The sequence below is a fragment of the Solea solea genome, chromosome 19, assembly GCF_958295425.1.
Source record: "Solea solea chromosome 19, fSolSol10.1, whole genome shotgun sequence".
NCBI classification, from domain to species: Eukaryota; Metazoa; Chordata; class Actinopteri; order Pleuronectiformes; family Soleidae; genus Solea; species Solea solea.
The window spans coordinates 2,829,236-2,847,778 of NC_081152.1; the positions used below are offsets into that span (position 1 = coordinate 2,829,236).

Consider the following 18,543-nt stretch of genomic DNA (forward strand, 5'->3'; position numbering starts at 1 on the left):
TATCAACTCGTTGAACTCACAAGTGGAAACCTCTGTGCGTGTGTGTGTAGACAGACTGGCTGGACTTAGTGGGGCCCAGGAGAGTCCTGGGGCCACTACAGAACAATATGCTTCTTTATTACAGACTGAAACTGAAGACAGCAGGGACACACCCTGTGGGCTCCTCATGCATATCAGCTTATGGATCTGCACAGAGACACATTCACACACTGTGGAGGAGAGACAAAAAAAATACCCTCTTCAGTCACTGAGTGGACACAAGAGAACTTAAGTTTCAACCAGTACAGACACAAGCACCAACGTCCGGTGTGTGGCAAATAAATGAACGTGATGAAATTCCACGTGTAAGCGAGGCGCCCGCCGTGACTGCGGTGGCATCTCTGCGTGAGTTAGAGGAGGAGCCACTTGCAGCTGGTCAGGAGAGAAACTAAGGGGCGGCTGATGTGCGGCAGCTGCAGAGACTGTGTGTGTGTGTGTGTGGGTGGGTGTCATGGATCATGTTGATGTCTGAAACAACGAACTGTAAAACCAGCTTCTGTGCACAGACCAATTCAATTGGAAAATAATATAAGCTTCATGTGGAGGCCTGCTGAGCTGAGCCAGACCACAGCGAGGGAGAGACAAACTGGCAGCAGCTGGTGAGAGACAAGGGTCATGATAACATTCACCGCAGTCTGCCTTTGAAATGTCCGCTCAGTTTTTGTTGACATAAAAAGGCTAAGCTTTGACAATAAAGTACCAAATCATTGTAGTTAATACCCAAATGTCTCAACATGTTTTTGATAGTGTTGTCGTTATTATTATATATCTGAAGCAAATTCTCCAAAAGTAGATTGGTCGTCAAATGTTGGAAGATTTATTGCTGATTTTTGTAGGATTTTATAGACATTACAGTCCATGATGCATCCAGCACACAGGTGTGTGTATTCATGGATGATGTTGTGTCACTATGAGAAAATAACATAATCTTTTATAAGCCCTGAGCAGGTGTTTTTTTGTACCTAAACTTAACCACAGTCATAATCAGAAAAATGGTTTTCCACCACCTTCCTTAAAGGAATACTTCACCGATTTGCATGTAGCATTGTATTACTAGAATGGGGTGAAAAATTGTGCTTCCAACCTCAGTTTCCACTGAGTCAAGAGTTATCTTCATTCTTTTTTTTGTTCCGTGTCCACCAGAGACACTTGGTCTAAGGCTTAAAACTGCAACGCTAATTCCATACTTTTCAGAGCCCCTCATAGGGGACGGAGACCTCATTCCTCATAAACAGTGTCTGCCATCTTTGCTATCAGCTACGCTAACAGGACCAAGTGTCACTGGTGTGCACGTAACAAAGAAAATAATGAAGATACGATATGTCAAGTATTTAGCAAAGAGGATGTCCTTCTATCACACTACACCTCTACTGCAATCAGTTATGTCATCATCATCATCATCATCATCATCATAACGACGACACACAGCATACAGGTGCTGCCACTGTCATCTCAATAAACAGGTTCTGCCTGTAAATATACACAATCTTCAGGTTTCTGTCTCTATTTTTACCATTTACGCTTCAACAGGATTGGTTGCCTGCAGGTAGAAGACCGTACGCAGGATATAGTGATTGAAATGCATCAGCAATGAATCGGAATTTACATTCAGACAGCTGTTAATAGAGATTAGGACACTCGTCAAAAACATGAATTCAAAATATGAATTAAAAATGAGTGAAAGTGGACAAAAACGAATTAAAAATGAGTGAAAATTGATAAAATCTAATAATAATTTAGTGAAAATAGACCAAAACTAATAGAAAATGAGTAACAGTGGACAAAAACTAATTGGAAATGAGTGAAATTGGACCAAAACTAAGTAAAAATTAGTGAAAGTGGACAAAAACTAATTAAAAACGAGTGAATCAAATATTTCCGAAAAAAATCATGCATTTAATTGATATTTCCTAAATGCAAACAAAAGGCTTATTTCTCTCAGTTTTCAATCATCCATTCATCTGGCAGGTGAGACAAAACAAGATGCTGTCTACACAGGAAGCCCCACAACACTGGCCCTGACCCCAGAGGCTAAACCCTCACCTGATTAAAGCTGATTGAAGCAGGGCCTGCATTTGCATATACATGATTTAACTGGATACTAAAAACAAAGTGAGGTTCACAACATGTGACCTGGCTGCATTCACAGTACAGAGCAAGTGCTTCACTTGCAGCCTACGGTGAACACATGTGAGAGCACTCGGAGCCAAAAAAGTCTAGATGAGCTTTAAGTGCAGAACATGAGGGAACACAGAGTGCACAGAGAAAAACAGGCCTGAGAACAAAGTGTGTTGCTCCTGTGGTGTTTCTCTGTGTCGGTGTGGCTCAGTAAGATGATACAACAGTCTGTTTTCTCTCTCATGCTCTGAGTGCTTTCACAGAAAACCACAGTCACACACACAAAGACGTGAGGGCTCACAGACAGCAGCAGCTGCATGACTTACCGCTGGAGCAGTTGGAGCCCCCCCAGCCTGGTTCACACTGGCAGGTGTTGGGGGCCATGCAGCGACCATGGACACAGCTCTCCGCACAGTGGGCTGGACAGAGACGAGACGAGACGAGAGACGAGTCATCAGTACAATACTTACAGTTGAGTATCAGCTCTGAAACTCTTTATTTTTTTAGGCAGCAGACCCTCTTGTACCTATGCTAGAATAATGACCTTTACTCTGCAGGGCTGTGTACGCTGCACCTCTTTCTCTCTCTCTCATTTTGCTCTCTTTCAGGTCATTTGATTGATATAATATTGAACAGTTATTATGGAAATCTTATCGCTTTTGCACTTTGTGAACTTTGTGTCATAATTATTAAAAAAACTTGGAAGTATGAGTTTATTTTTTCAACATTGAACATTAGGGTTGTTTGCGTATTTAATTTTTTTGAAAGCCCTAAATTTACAATCCCACATTAGACCGCTTTAAAAAAAAAAGCCAAAACATAAATCTTTACTTTTGTCAAAGCAACACCCAGATGTTTTCAAAAAGAACAGAGTGACATAAACAGACTTTCAGTCTTTTCTTCTTCCTTTTTTTATTTTTGCTACAATGCCCCCAACACTTTTGTTTAAAAGACAATGTTACACAAAAGATACAGTATATACATATAATAAACTCAAACACTTCATTTGTTTAAACCATCAGTTGTGTAACTGTGTTTGTGGCCAATTGTGACAAAACATTAGGACCAAATGTAAACTGATAGATAGATAGATGTGTGTGTGTGTGTGAGTGAGACTCACGAGCACAGATCTCTCCATTCTCGTAGAAGCCTGGGCAGCACTGGGACTTTCTCCGATACATGGTTTTCTCTCCTCGGCGATATGCTATCCTATAACTCACCCTACACACACACACACACAGTCAAGAAGACATATACTTTACACACACACACGCACAGTGCAGTTCACTCTGTGTTAATTTCATGGCATGGGTTCAAAGTGTGGAGAGAGAAGTGGATTGTCTCATAATGGAACTCAATGTCTTTGTCCTGTCTGTATTATCACACGTGCATCTTTAAAGTTGGACATAAAAACCAAACACACAGTTACATGTGATTAACAATAGCTCCTCCTAATAAGAAAACGTCTTACAGTATGAGCGGATGTTTTGCAGTCGGGGTTCAGGGACATGGTTCTTACCTGTGTCTGGTGCACTTGAACCAGTTGAGGATGTCGGTGCAGCTGGTGTAATAAATCTGATCAAAGGGATGAGCGTACGACTCCTGCACCGTCACCGAGTAACTGCAACCACAAGGAGGCAAAAAACTTAGATGTTAGTGAGGGCATTTTGGCTGCTCTTCTTAACTTTAAAGGGCTTTTTCAGGGTTGGATTTAGGTTAAAGGTGAAGTGAACAGCGAGGGTTAGGTATTTAGCTTTCAATGTTTTTCACATTGATTATAGTTAACGGATCTGTGCCGCAGGTGCACCCTCGGTAAATTGCAGTGGGAATAATACACAACCTTATATGGACATCCTGGTAGTGTGTGTGTGTGTGTGTGTGTGTTCATAGGTCACATAATCAGGCTTCTGATGTGTTGTTGAGTTTAGAGCTGAAACGATGAATCAATGAATCGATTATTAATCAATTACTGAATTAATCGACAACTATTTTGATAATCGATTAATTGGTTTGAAGCTTTTTTCATGATTAAAACAAGATTTCTGATTGTTTAAGCTTCTTAAATGTGTGTATTTCCTTAATTTCTTTGCTCTGGATAACAAATTAATCATTAAAAGTCAATGATTTTGGTTTGTGGACAAAACAAGACATTTGAGAACGTCATCATTTCCAGGTTTGACGAACACATCAACATTTTTTATGGTTTTCTGATATTTTATGGACCAAACGATTAATTGAGAAAATAATCGACAGATTAATCGATTATGAAAATAATCGTTAGTTGTAGCTCTAGTTGAGTCAAAGTTATGATTCATTTTTATCAACAACAGCGTGTGTGTGTGTGTGCTACTGCTATTTCAGAGGTTAAACTACGGTTAGGCTACGGAGCCGCACAGCGAGCGCGAGCTAGCCGTTAGCACCATGCTAGCTCATCCTGAGGCGAGCTGCTAAAACAACATTATTTTATAAACCAGCGCCAACTGTCGACTTTCAACAGCTTCCGTTTGTTAATTATAGCACCAAAACCAGCCATGCCAAGAGCTGTATGTGTTTTAAACGTGTCCTGAAGCTCCACACATGGAGCTAAGTACGTCTGCGGGGCTGGTCCCCGGGCTCCGGGTTTACCTGCGGCACGAGTCACTCAGCCTGTGTGGGTTGGGCTAATCCAAAAGAGTGAAAACAAGAGGGGTGTTTTCTGAAGACAAGCTGTTACCTGTGAAACACGGGTGCTCTGAAAACACCCCCATGAGCACTTGGTACTTTCCTCCTGATGACTATGAAATTAACATGGCAAAAAATCCAATATTCTTTATTACATGTCATGTCATTTTTTTAGCAGTATGTATGTTTTAACATAGTAATGGGGGGGGGGATTTTTCAATCTTCAATTCTAATTTACCTCAGTAACCAACAGGAAACGTAACATTTATACTTTTTATGAAAAGAAAAAAAAAAAGCTTGAATGAAGAGTAAGCAAAATATCTGCACCTGAGATAAAACCAGAGAAAACAGCAGTTTTACACTGTAACTTAAGTTAGTTTTGTCACTGGTCTCATACTGGTCGTCCCTGTCCCCGCATCTTCCTCTGGTACAGTAGTGGTAACCATGGCGACAGCAGTAGCCTCCGCTCCACAGCATTTACGCCTATTTGTTTACTTGCTATGATCTCCTCAACAAATTATGAAGGTTATAATTTAAAAAGTTAAATTCTCAAGGAGGACGACAATAATATTTGCCAAAATAAAATGACATAAAATGAAAAACAGCAATCACACCAATTGATTTAATTCAGGAAAAATAGGATTTTTTGGATCCACAGATCCACTGTTTACGTTTGAGCTTCTCCTTTCATCATTCATTCAAGACAGCAGCGCTGTGACTGACCTCTCCCAGTGGCTGCACACGTTGGGATCCTCCAAGCTGAGGGAGGAAGTGATGTGAGGCAGGAAACAGAAAAGTGAGAAGGTCACAGCCGAGAGGAACGTCCCACGGCAGCAGAGTGACACAGCCATCGCAGACCACGCTGCAACCTGACACATGAAGAGAGGACACACGTCGTTAGCTCTGAGCATCAGAAGATTTCACTCTCTTCACAGTGATGAACACGATACAATGAAGTTGTTGAGTGGATGTAAAGAAGAAACCACAGCATTTTTGAAGGGTGATTTGGTACAATTGTGAATTATTATTATTACAATACGATTAAAAGATAAAAGCATTGACATGTTAGCACCAGAGTTTAAAAATTAACAATTCAAATATGAACTTCAGTCTCACAAATATGGCATTTTGAATCAAAGCTGCATCTGACACTGTGAAATAACATCTGACACAGTCACTCCTGACGCACAGCTCATCAACTCATGATCCAAACTGAGGTTTTAGGAGAAACAGCGTGGCATAAACAACAGATCAGCAGAGAACAATCGTGACTTTGTTGGTCTTAAAATTGCAAATGATTCTATGTGCGCTATGTTTTACACTCACACACACACACACACTGGTATGCTAATATTCTGTGACAATATTTCAACCCCTTTCAAAACATAAACCTCTTTTCCTATTATTATTATTATCATTATTATTATTACAGACATTACATTATGACAGGGGTTTGATACTGGAAACATGCTCATTTTTAATTCTTTGACTCGTTCATGTTTCCAAATTGAAGTCTTTTGCTTTTGTTTGCACATTCTGGGTCAGAGAGAAAATTAAACTGCAAAATGCCACATTCTCCCACCACTAAGTGCATCAGGCACGGACACTTTGTATGTGAAACCATCAATTTCCAAAAGTGGTGTCTTTAGTCTCCAAACACAAATGTTTGATTGAGACTAATCTCAGTCGTGTGGTTCTGAATACACACGTGAAAATACACAGCTGGGATATTTTCATTTTGACCAAATCCCAGTAGGAGTTTGGTGTTTCCAAACATGCTCTCGTGCTAATAGCATCTCTTCACAGCTTCTTTTCTGTCTCAGCAGCAAGGCTTCCACATGTGTGATCAGAGTTCATTTACTTTTTGAGTAAAAAATAAATCCAAACCAAAGGACCAACACTGGATTCTGGGGGCATGAAAAAGGCAAGTAAAGGGCAAAAGGACAGTTGGCCAGTCCATCACAGGGACACACATATAAAGACAAACAACCATCGGCTTACACTTGCAGTCAATTTAGAGTGTCCAATTTACCAAATTCCCATATCGCATGTTTTTTCAGATCGCGGGACCGGGCGAGATAGAAACAGGCGTTTATACTGTAAATGTCTAATATAAGAAGGTGGTCTCTTTGCACAAAACAACTCATTTGCATGAGTAAAGTGACAGGATTTGGAGGGAGCAAGAGAGAAGAAGCTATCAAAGATGGCATCTGCAATAAATAAACAAATGAAGTGCAAAATTAAGTGAATAAAGGAGTGACTGGAGTAAATGGCTTTGTTCATTTATTAGGCTTTACTGTAGCTGATGTAAACTGACTTTACAAGCTTGATTTCATTTACCATGCTGGCTAAAGGAGTTCCTCACTAATTGTTCCCGTGCTGTTTTTAGTGAGCTCCATGTCTGACCTCAAAGTGCCTTCTTTAGATTGAACGAGCCGAAACCTTCCACTTAGGAGGGAAAGTCAGGATCTCACGTCACAGCCAGCCTCGTACGTAGCCGCGCTCCCAATGAACACCGCTCAAAACGCCATCATCTGGCAACAATGACAGGGTGGACTGCTCTTTCCCCTTAAAACCCAAAACACTGACACTATTGATGAAAATGTGCCAGATTTACTGTCTTCTCAGGACCACAACCACCTTCACCCCATCTAACCTCGTCTTTTTTTTCCCCTGCTTATCCTCTTCACCAGCACAATCACCACTTTGTCTGACACTTTCTTTGTTTACCACTTACACAGCCAGGAATGTGTAATTACATCCGATGTTTTGTTGGCACAAAAACAGCAAACAGACCAAGGACCAAAAAGAAGATACAGTATATTTAAGACATTTGATGCAGAGTGTTTCAGGACTTTGTGCCTGCGTGTTTCTCTCAGCCTTTGAACAGAGCATATTTCTCTGTCCGCTCAGTAAACAGCTGAACAAAACATCCCAAGCATCAGTAGTCCTGTCACATCACCTGTGTGGACAGAGAACAGTCAAATTAATCCAGGCGGGGGAAGAAAAGGCAACTGTAGCAAACCTGCGGTGTCTAAGGAAGGATCTCGTTTTTATTCCAGGCAGAAACTTTTGTTTCAATTCAATTCAATATAGCAGTGTCAAAGAAGTGTTTTAACAACAACACAACATAAATGACTGGAAGTGAATCAATGTGTCATATGGTTAGAGATAAACACGGTGTAATCCAGATTATAGGACTGCTCACACCTGGGAGTAACATCCAGCCTGAACACACTCAAATGCATCCTTAATGCATCTCCAGATCCACATTCAGAGGTGTTCTCTCTCTCTCTCTGTCTCCTGGACAGTTTACTGTGGAGGTCTTTCAAAGGAAAACCCAGACCCATATTCCACTGGAGGGATTAAATATCTAATCTGGCCCTGGGAATCAGCCAGGAGGAGCATGTGGCAGAGAAGAGGGGAAAAACCCTGCTCAGCATGTTCCCTCCAACACCACCATCCTAGAAATGAATGAATGATTGATGATTTCTGTGTGTATTTGCATACAGCACAGCTGGTCACAGGAGAAGCCTCCAGGATGCTCTGACCACCGTGATCCCTGCTAGTCTACATACTGTTGATGCCTGATGCTCCCGTCATTGAGCAAAATGATCATCTACCACTTTCAGGTCTCCTGGGTTTTTGACTGAATCATTTGTCCCAAAGTTTCTACAGCAGGTGAAACACCTCATTAGTCTCACGCTGTATGAAACAAACGACCTCTGACCAGTGTGTCTGCTGCTGAGAAGAAAACAGCCCTATAACCAACATACGAGGCTGCCACCAAAACACAGTAGTGGCGATGATATGGTTGGTGTGGTCTTCAGTGAACAATGAAGGAACTAAACCTCCCTGTCTAAATGATGAAGCTAACCACTTGAATGTATGTGGGGATCTTTAGGATTTGTCTGTGTATGATGGTCTTCTTCTTGTCTGGTCGTCTTCCTTCATTGTACAGATACAGCTGTTGACTCCAACACACAATGGCAACTTTATTACTCCAGCTGCTTGATAAATCTGAAGAGGCCAGTGAGGTTACTCCTCTCTTTGGAAGAGCTGCTCGACGAGGAAGCTTGTAAGACGTCTCCAGTGGCAGGATGGCTGTTGACAGCATGTCTGTGCAGGCTCTTTATGAGCCGCCAGGACCAGTCCTCTCTGGTTTCACTGAGCTACGAGTGGGCACAGCTGCCGCCACCAACACTGAAGCGCTCCCCACCCGGGACAACTGCACTGCTGCACAAACAAGGACCGTGCTGTGTGTGTGAGTGTGCTAATGGTGCAGATTAGGCACAACGTTGATACGCTGTTCCAGGCCGTACAGTACTGACGCCTTTCTGTCCACTCACAAATGCAGTGTTTCCATCATGGAACAGTATGGTTCAGTTTGGAATGGTGAAGTCCTGGGTCAGGCTTGTGTTTCCACTGAGAACAGTCACTTCACTTGGTGGGCGGGGTGTGGGCTGTGATGGCCGATGGCCACGTAACATGACGTGGTACCGGTGCGACAACAACGAATAAGGACATAGAGCTCGACACAACAGTCAACAACACAACAGTCAAACAGACAACAACACAACAGACAACAATACAACAGTCAACAACACAACAGTCAAACAGACAACAACACAACAGTCAAAAACACAACAGACAACAACACAACAGACAACAACACAACAGTCAAACAGACAACAACAGACAACACAACAGTCAAAAACACAACAGACAACAACACAACAGTCAAACATACAACAGACATCAACACAACAGTCAAAAACACAACAGACAACAACACAACAGACAACAACACAACAGTCAACAACACAAGTCAAAAACACAACAGACAACGACACAACAGACAACACAAAAGACATCAACACAACAGTAAAAAACACAACAGACAACAACACAACAGTAAAAAACACAACAGTCAACAACACAAGTCAAAAACACAACAGACAACGACACAACAGTCAGAAACAACAGTCAACAACACAACAGTCAAAAACACAACAGACAACGAGACAACAGTCAGAAACAACAGTCAACAACACAACAGTCAAAAACACAACAGTCCACAAGACCACAGTCAACAAGACAACAGTCAACAACACAAGTCAAAAACACAACAGTCAGAAACAACAGTCAACAACACAACAGTCAAAAACACAACAGACAACGAGACAACAGTCAGAAACAACAGTCAACAACACAACAGTCAAAAACACAACAGACAACGACACAACAGATGACAACTCAACAGTCAAAATACCCATATCGCATGTTTTTTCAGATCGGGGGACCGGGCGAGACAGAAACAAGCGTTTATACTGTGAATGTCTAATATAAGAAGGTGGTCTCTTTGCACAAAACAACTCATTTGCATGGGTAAAGTGACAGGATTTGGAGGGAGCAAGAGAGAAGAAGATATCAAAGATGGCATCTGCAATAAATAAACAAATGAAGTGCAAAATTACACCTAACCCCTCCCCTGCACTCCTTCTGCACTTGATCCACCTCAGCACTCTCACCCTCCATCAGTCCACTGTTCACTGTGGTGGATGTATTTTTTTACTATTCCTATTCCTAATGGAAACACAGAAAAACACATATACATTTACTGAACCAAACCCAACTATTCTACGCTCCCTCCATTCACGATATGAACAGTTTTGTTGCTGATTGTATAACCTATTGTTCATAGGCTTTAAAACATATTTGGTTATTCTGGGGGGAAAATGCGATTAAGACGTTCATGAAGATGTTGAAAAAGTACAAAATGATAGTTAACTCAGTCTGTTTGTGAACTGAATGTTTACCTGCAGAATAACAATGATAATCCCTCCCTGTTGTTCAGCCTCCACCAGGTCTGTACAGGCACTTACATGACATTTATCTCAATATTATGCCCTTAAGCCCTTTCACATTGTAAACCACTCATTCCCCACACACCAGAGTCCATGAAGTAAGTAAATCCTTCATTCAGGTTTACCTGAGTAACACACTGCCTCGAAATACCAGTGAATGTGCTGAAACTGCACTAACAATCAATACATATCAATAATGTCCAATATATGTAGAGAAAAGAACAAGTTAAATCAAAGAGCCATTATTTTTATTATGTACATGTATTTTCTCCGGCTTCCTCCCACAGTCCAAATACATGCAATATGGGGATTAGGTCAATTGGACACTCTAAATTGAGCGTAGGTGTGAGAGTGAACGGTTGTTTGTCTCTGTGATGGACTGGCGAACTGTCCAGGGTGCGACGAGGCACGACCCTTGTGCGGAGGATAAAACGGTAGAAAATGGATGGAGGAAATTCTCTTCCTATACCTATTTACATCAAGTTTAATGTACAGATGCCACAAGAACAACAAAAAAGTGTTTTTTTAGCGGTGTAAAATAGTAGTAGAAATATATAAATATCTTTGAAGTGTTTACTCAAACCCAGCTGTCAAAGTGAAGCCTCTGAGGAAGAGCACAGCTGCAGCTGCTCCGTCAGTGTGAGAAGACTTTCACTCAAACATCATATGTGTCAGACTGTGGTGTGTTTGTGTCTTTGGCTTCACTTCACTCACATGAACCTCTCTTACTGTACTGTCTGTGCTCGTTGGTTTTCCCAGTTCTGATCCTCTATAAGCCTCGCTTTCACTCTTATTCTATCTCTATCTCTGCAGAAAGACGTCTCTGCAGTTGCTCATTACGTCACAACACTGGCTCAGAGGGAAAGTGGCGCATCCTGAAGGAACAGCTGTGTCTTTAACTGGGACAACAACACTCCACCTGGAACTGCCACTGACCACGGGACCTTGCTTTGTTTCAATAAGACGTCATTACTCGTCTGTGTCTGTGGTTCATAAGCTGACAGAGCAGAGAAAGATTGGTCTCCTCATTGTTCCAACAATTTTTGTGACTTTGTCGCTGTATTCGTACTCTTCTGTGAAACTGCTGCGTCTATTATTTCTCAGTATTAGCCAAGGATGGGAACTGTAGTGCATCTGCAAAGCACCCAGGTCAATCCCAGCTCACACAGGGCAAAACATAGGGACAAACAACCATCCACTCTCACACTCACAGTCAATTTAGATCAGGGGTGTCAAACTCAAATGACCTGGGGGCCAATGAGCATCTAGTCTGGTCAAGTGGGGGCCGACATAGAGGAAAAAAAGTGGAAAAAACAACTATTTAGTAGCCGGTGGGTAATATAAGATATTCATTATGATATTAGACAGAATTGCATTAAAAGTGCTTGTTTTGATATAAAATGATTCACAATAAAAACATATTTATGATGCACAAAAACGGAGATTTCATTGAAAATTTAGCAAATAATGACGAGGATAATTGTGATTAAAACAGCTTAAATATATGTAATTTCATGTTGAGTGTAATACATTTAATAAAGCAATGATTACAACCAAATGTCTTATTACTATTATAAAAATATTGCCTGCAAATGCATTTAGTCTTATATTCTGTCTCTATGCCATCACCTTGCACAGTGGTGGGCGGGCCGCATGTAATCGATCGGAGGGCCACATGTGGCCCCCAGGCCACCAGTTTGACACACGTAAACACACTGACTCTGCAGTGATGGCTGTGTTGTACAGTTCTCATTGTTTGGACATGAATCTGACTGATGTGTCCACACACACGGTGAATTAAAAACCCTCCTCTTGTTTAACACAGCTGTATGCACTTGAGTCTGTCTTCATTCTTGCCACAGTCAGTCAGCATCATGTTCTGTCCACACTCTCCTCTCCTCTCTCACACATCGTCATCTAGCACCGTGTCCTACATTACGAGATTCCGTATCAGTATTTGGCAGAAGTTTCCCAGCAGGCACCACTGCGTCCTGGTCACCGAGCAGTTATCAGTCTTCTCGTCCCTCCACTCTTGTGAACTCGTCCCATTGAAGTGTAAGCTCCGGGTTTTTACGATAGTGTCCATCAAGGTGCCAAATCCAGGTGCAAAACAAATACACGTAGTCGAGTTCAAAGCCATAGAATTTCTTTTCTTATCCAGACAGTCATAAATAAGACTCAGTGGTAGAGCGACTCATCTTTCAACTCAATGTGTGGGTTTGATTCCCGGCTCCGCTTGTCCACATGCTGGTGAGGAGAGTAATTCCTTTTCATGACGCCCACCGACAAGGGGACAAAAAGATGGCAGATTCTGGTTCCAGATCCAGACCAGACACTGTCCTTTTAACTAAGTAAAAACACTATAGCACGTTAGTTCATTTTGAAACTAGGCTGCTATTGTGAAATATCTGCAGGGCTGACATGCGCAGCTTCACACTGAACATCCCTATGGTTTGGTTTTTAAACATGTGCAATCTTTCTTCCCTCCATCCTGACGTCCACACAAAGTGTGGAGAGTTTTTGTGCATGGCAAAAAAAAAGTTCAAAAAAAACAAAAAACAACAATAATCAAGAGTTTTTAAGTACACAAAATACTTACTTATTTTAGTGCCTAATATTATTATTATTATTATTATTTTAATGTGTATTATATTATTATTACAGATGCTGATGCAAATGTTGAAATATGTTTATATGGACTTCAGCTACGCTTATAACATAATTATTCTAGGCCAAGCAGAAAAGAAGAACATACATATTGAATAGCCACCAGGGGGCGACTCCACTGGTCGCAAAAGTTTGAATTGCAGTCTAATTGTCACTCGATTTATCACGTCAGCAAACATTTTCCTGGTCTCAATCACTAGTTTCAGCTCTTCTTCAATAGAACACGATGAAAGGTTTTGAAATGATGTTCCCATTTGTAGGGAAATATGTGTCACGGCCGCTCAGCTGTTATCGTCGAATCGCCCGAGTTTAGTTGAAGGTGAAGTCTGTGAATGTCTGGTTGTAATAAATCAATATGGTGCTGGATTTCAGATGGTTATGGGTGACGTTACGGATATGTACTTGTTTTTTTGTCAGCTGTAGTCTCTGACACAGGCCGCTCTGAAGCAGTCTTTACCACTGACAGAATCTCTCATTTAATTAGCAGCTCAGGTTACTCATCAGCGCGACTGCTTTACTTCATATCAACGCTCAAACGAAACAGAGTAAACATCATGTCGATGTGCAGCTTTGTTCACTTCTCACACGTCTTCTTCTCCTGTGTGGCATGGTAATCTGGACAAATGTCAACATATCTAGTAGCTTTTGGCAGGTGCAGCTTATTCCAGCCGTTTCAGACGCGCAGCACTGTTTGTTCACTTTTTCTACACTGAGTTTCCTACAACTTTGACCAGGAACACGTGGCACATTTAGAAGAAAGCCACATGAAATGGAAAGGGAATGACGTGCCAGGAATGAAAAGTACTCTTTTCAGATACAATATAAAGGCCTGTACTTGTGTTGAAGAGGTAGTATTTTGTATGTTGTGGTTATTTACTTTTACCTTGAAAATCTGAATATTGCACAGGAACAAACTGTACTGTTATGTGTTGTTATGTTATGTGCTGTTTTCATGTGCAAGTGTGTGTATGTTGCACCTTTAAAGACAGAAAGCAGTCGAGCTAAAGTAAATGATTATTGTTCCATGGGAAAGTGGGTGGAGTCTATTGAATAAAATGAACAAAACAAAAATGTGACTTTAGGCGCTGGGACTCAGAATCAAGATCAAGATTCCGGACTAGATTTGAGGTATCCCATGAACCTTTGCGGTAGATTTTGCTCCAACAACAGTCACAAGAGTCATGGACATGTGCTGGCAGAGCCTTGTTTTACCTTTTACTCTTTAGACACATGAATCACATGTTTGCCATTGTAGGTTTTCTGATGAACACAGATATGTGTGAGCCCGCCTTTCTGACACGAGAAGCAAAGTAATAGAATAGATAATAACGACTTCATGGTTATGAATGTTTTAAGGTCATTTTCATACCCAATAAAACATTAAAGACTGTCAGATGCTGCTCGGCAGAGCGGCGCTTTTCTCGTGACGATGCCAACTCAACGCTGCTTTACACAACCGTTTTGTTATTCATCCATTTAAGCATATTTATGTGAAGCACTTCTATTGCCCAGGGACAAATCAGCATCAAACCCCTTGACCTTGTGTATGAAAGATGACCCACTCTACCGCTGAGCCTCAGAACCACAGATATTAAGACTTCTTTTTCCCCCCTTCCTCTTCCAACATTGTCTCTTAGTTGGTGCTTCCAGAATCCGTCCCTCTCTAAGCTGTGGAAGTTTTCTGCTGCCAACATTTTTTTAAATGTTCTCATGCATCACTTTAGAAACACTTTTATTTTATTTATTTTTTTACTTTTTAAAGAAAATTAAGATTGCATCCCATCAAATTTACAATCGATCATTTAAGGTAAAAACAAGTCACTTGTGTTGACTTGTGAAGTAAAAGTTCTCTTCTGAAAATGATTAGACATGCTAACAGCTGAGGAAGACCAGGCTGAATCTGTCACCAGCATCTTTTAAGGCAATATTCCCCGTTTACATGTCCTGTTTTCTGGCAGTGTGGTCTCAATTCATGTTGATGTGCTACTTTAACAACAGTTCTTCAGTTCTTTTTGGTTTCATCCGATATTGAAAAGCTTTGTTACCATGGTTACATGGTCTCGGTAGATTGGTCATGCTGTTCTATCATCGTAGTGGTTCACATCTGCTGAGGAGGTCACTGAAGGTCACTGAGCTCACTCTCATGTCCATGGAAGAGTATTATCCTGCTGTAGGACATGATCATCTCTGGCCATGAAGTGATGAACATGGTGAGTAACAATCCTCAGACACACTGTGACATTAAGGCTCCAGAGTGTGTCTAGATTCTAGAAAACAATCCCATCACCACTACATCAGCAGCATCAGCCTGGACTGTTGACACAAGATGGCTCCATGGATTCATGCTGACTCCGCATTCAGAGACGGAACACACGTTTAAAACTCAGGTCTGTAATTTCACTCTGAAACACTCACTCACTCATTTTCTATGAGGGTCGTGGGGCCTGTGGTCAGTCCTAGGGTCACACCCTCGACAGGTCACCTGTCCATCATAGGGCAAACATACAGAAACAAGCAACCACTCACTTTTACACTCACACCTATGGTCAATTTACAGCCTTCAATTAACCTCTGCATGTTTTTGGATTGTGGGGAAGAAAGTGAAGCGTCCGGAGAAAAACCCACATGCACACAGGGAGAACATGAAAACTCCACACAGCAAAGCACTGAGCCCATGTTCACATAAAACAATAGGATTTGATGCTCCATGTTTTGCTCTGATGAACCAACAGATAAGCCAGTTTTCTTCAGTCATTCTTGATACAGTGCATATTGGGCCTTTAATAAAAACTTGCTTCAATCCGATCAAGTAATAAACATCCAAAGCAGAAACCAAGCAATTGAAAAAGAGACCTGAAGGCAGTTGTGAAAACAACATGAGCTGGAAATGAACACAGGGAGCAGAGAGGCTCTACACACCCAAGAGAAAAACTTCAGAATAAAACAGGATATAATCCACAGACAGAAACACAAGCTATCAAGTCAAACAACTGGAGTACGTCCATCATTGAAAAACTCAAATATTACCAAACAACTGAAATAAAAGCCAAAAACAAAATAAACTAAACGTAAAACGAGAGATAGAGATATTTATATGACATAATGAGCCAGTGCTTTTCAAATAGGTGTGTGTGTCACACTGCAGTCAAACTTATCAGGCCACAGTCTTTTGATAATCGATTCATCGGTTTGTCTGTTTTTTTTAAATGATTATAACACGTTTTATGATTTTTCAGCTTCTTAAATGTGAATATTTTCTGGTTTCTTTGCTCCACATAACAAAGGAAATCATTCAAATTTAATCTTTTTTTCTTTTTTTTTTAGACATTTGAATTCTTACATTACAGAACATCACCATCCACAGAATTTTAACTTAACATTCTATGGGAAAAGTTGTTTTTTCTTGGATAAAGAACATGATTTTCTCTATCACATATGCACTTACTATATCTAACCACTTGTAACTTTGTCCCAGGAATAGTTTCTATGTGTGAGAAACAAGTGCAGAAGCACAGTGAGGTTATTAAACAGCAGTGTTTCTAATGTCACGCTCGTGTAAAACGCCGGCGGTAACGTCACAGTGTTGTGAGCACAGTCACTGACACATCATTGATCTGCAGCCGCAGTGAATGACACATGAATATAGAGAAGGATGAAAAGTCTTACCTTATCTATGAGAGAGTGCTGCGCGCGCCAGCGTGTGAGTGTGTGTGTGTGTGTGGATCAGACGGTGATATGTCCAGCAGCACAGAAACAAACACAAAAAAACACAGTAAACTCCAGTGATCGCTCTCTCCGCCACTTTCACACACTCTCACTCACTCACTCACTAACTCACTCACTAACTACAGGGCGCAGCGCAGCGCCGCGTGACGTCACCGGCCATTCACTCTCTCAGTCAGCCTGCTCTGCTTTTCTACTTGAGGCTGAACCAAGACACTCCAGCTGGGATTTAAGGCTCTATGAAGGGAGCCGGATCTTGAGGAGCCTTCCGTTCAAAAGTCTGGCTCCTTCTATATTATTAGAATATTTAATTCTTTTTTTAGAAGCCAAACAGTGGTAACTCATTTTTTTATCAAGAAAATAATAATCACAGATTTTAATTATAAGGTAGGATTTGGATCAGAATGATTACACATCCCACCATTATATATACTTTATTGGTGGAAGTCATTCTAAAATGTTCATTATATTTTCATTTGGCTTGTGTTTTCATTGTAAATATTCCATAAGGTGGCGCCATATCCCCATATGCTTTGTCAGTGAGATGATCACTATTTTGGCTTTTCCCTCACCTAAAAAACTTTGTGGCAAATTAAAAATTAAAAAAATAAGCAAGACAACACTTGCTACAATGAACTTCTTGCTGTGTTTCCTAATGAAAAGAACAGCTCGCCACTGCAACTCGGTTCTCATCATTGAGAAGAGTCACAGCACTGCAAGACACATTCCTCACTGTTCCTCTGTAGCAACGGCTGAGCTCAGCTGTTCCTGTTCATTGTTTGTTTTTCTGCTCTAAAGTGAAAGGGTGCTGGAGTCTTAATTCGCAAAACCACTTTACTAAGTGCTTTAGTTAAAGACAGAAGAAACAGGTAAACAACATAATAATACGAATACTAATAAGAATAACAATAATAAAACAATATAAAACCATTAGAAGCAGCACTGAACAAACCCCCGGCATGCGTAGACCACACCAGGTGTGCAACAAGTAGACCGCACCAGTGTGTGGCATGCGTAGACCACACCAGGTGTGCAGCCCACATAGACCACACCCTGAAAGACTCATGAAACGTACTTCCGACTGCCAGGAGGTGGCGCAATAACTGACTTTGCAGGTTATCACTGAAAATGAATAGATACAGGGCAGAAACCTGCTATTCCTGCTAACATACATAATGGCCACTAACGTGGTTGCCATAGAAACCTGTATACAGATCAAAGGTGTGTGTGAGGGTAAGAAGAGATTCAACACACACCACCATGATTCTGCTGATCTGATTTCTTCACACTGTTCATTCCATTACTTGAGGCTCTGATTATAAAAGTCACTCAGTGTCTTTCACCACTGACTGCAACATGATGAAGAAGAGGCTGCAGGCATCGGTGTTGCATCCTTAACACAGTCAAAGGAATTCAAAGTGACAACTGAGCCTGTTTCTTTACATCAGATCTCAATAACTCTGAGTCA

The 18,543-nt window shown here is 41.1% G+C and overlaps 1 protein-coding gene across 2 annotated transcripts in view; it reads right to left on the bottom strand.

Annotated features, from left to right (window-relative positions):
• Positions 1 to 18,543, bottom strand: part of megf10 (multiple EGF-like-domains 10) — a 46,093-nt gene that overhangs the window by 22,437 nt on the left and 5,113 nt on the right. The window contains exons 1-5 of one of the 2 annotated variants that reach the window (XM_058617138.1): positions 17,019 to 17,191; positions 5,542 to 5,687; positions 3,677 to 3,778; positions 3,278 to 3,378; positions 2,484 to 2,576 (exon numbers count right to left, since the gene is read on the bottom strand). In XM_058617138.1, coding sequence (XP_058473121.1) covers positions 2,484 to 2,576; positions 3,278 to 3,378; positions 3,677 to 3,778; positions 5,542 to 5,669 — 424 coding nt within the window. In that variant the 5' untranslated portion in view covers positions 5,670 to 5,687; positions 17,019 to 17,191. Of the gene's footprint in view, positions 1 to 2,483; positions 2,577 to 3,277; positions 3,379 to 3,676; positions 3,779 to 5,541; positions 5,688 to 17,018; positions 17,192 to 18,543 lie in introns of those variants that run through there. The other variant, XM_058617139.1, reaches the window with a different exon arrangement.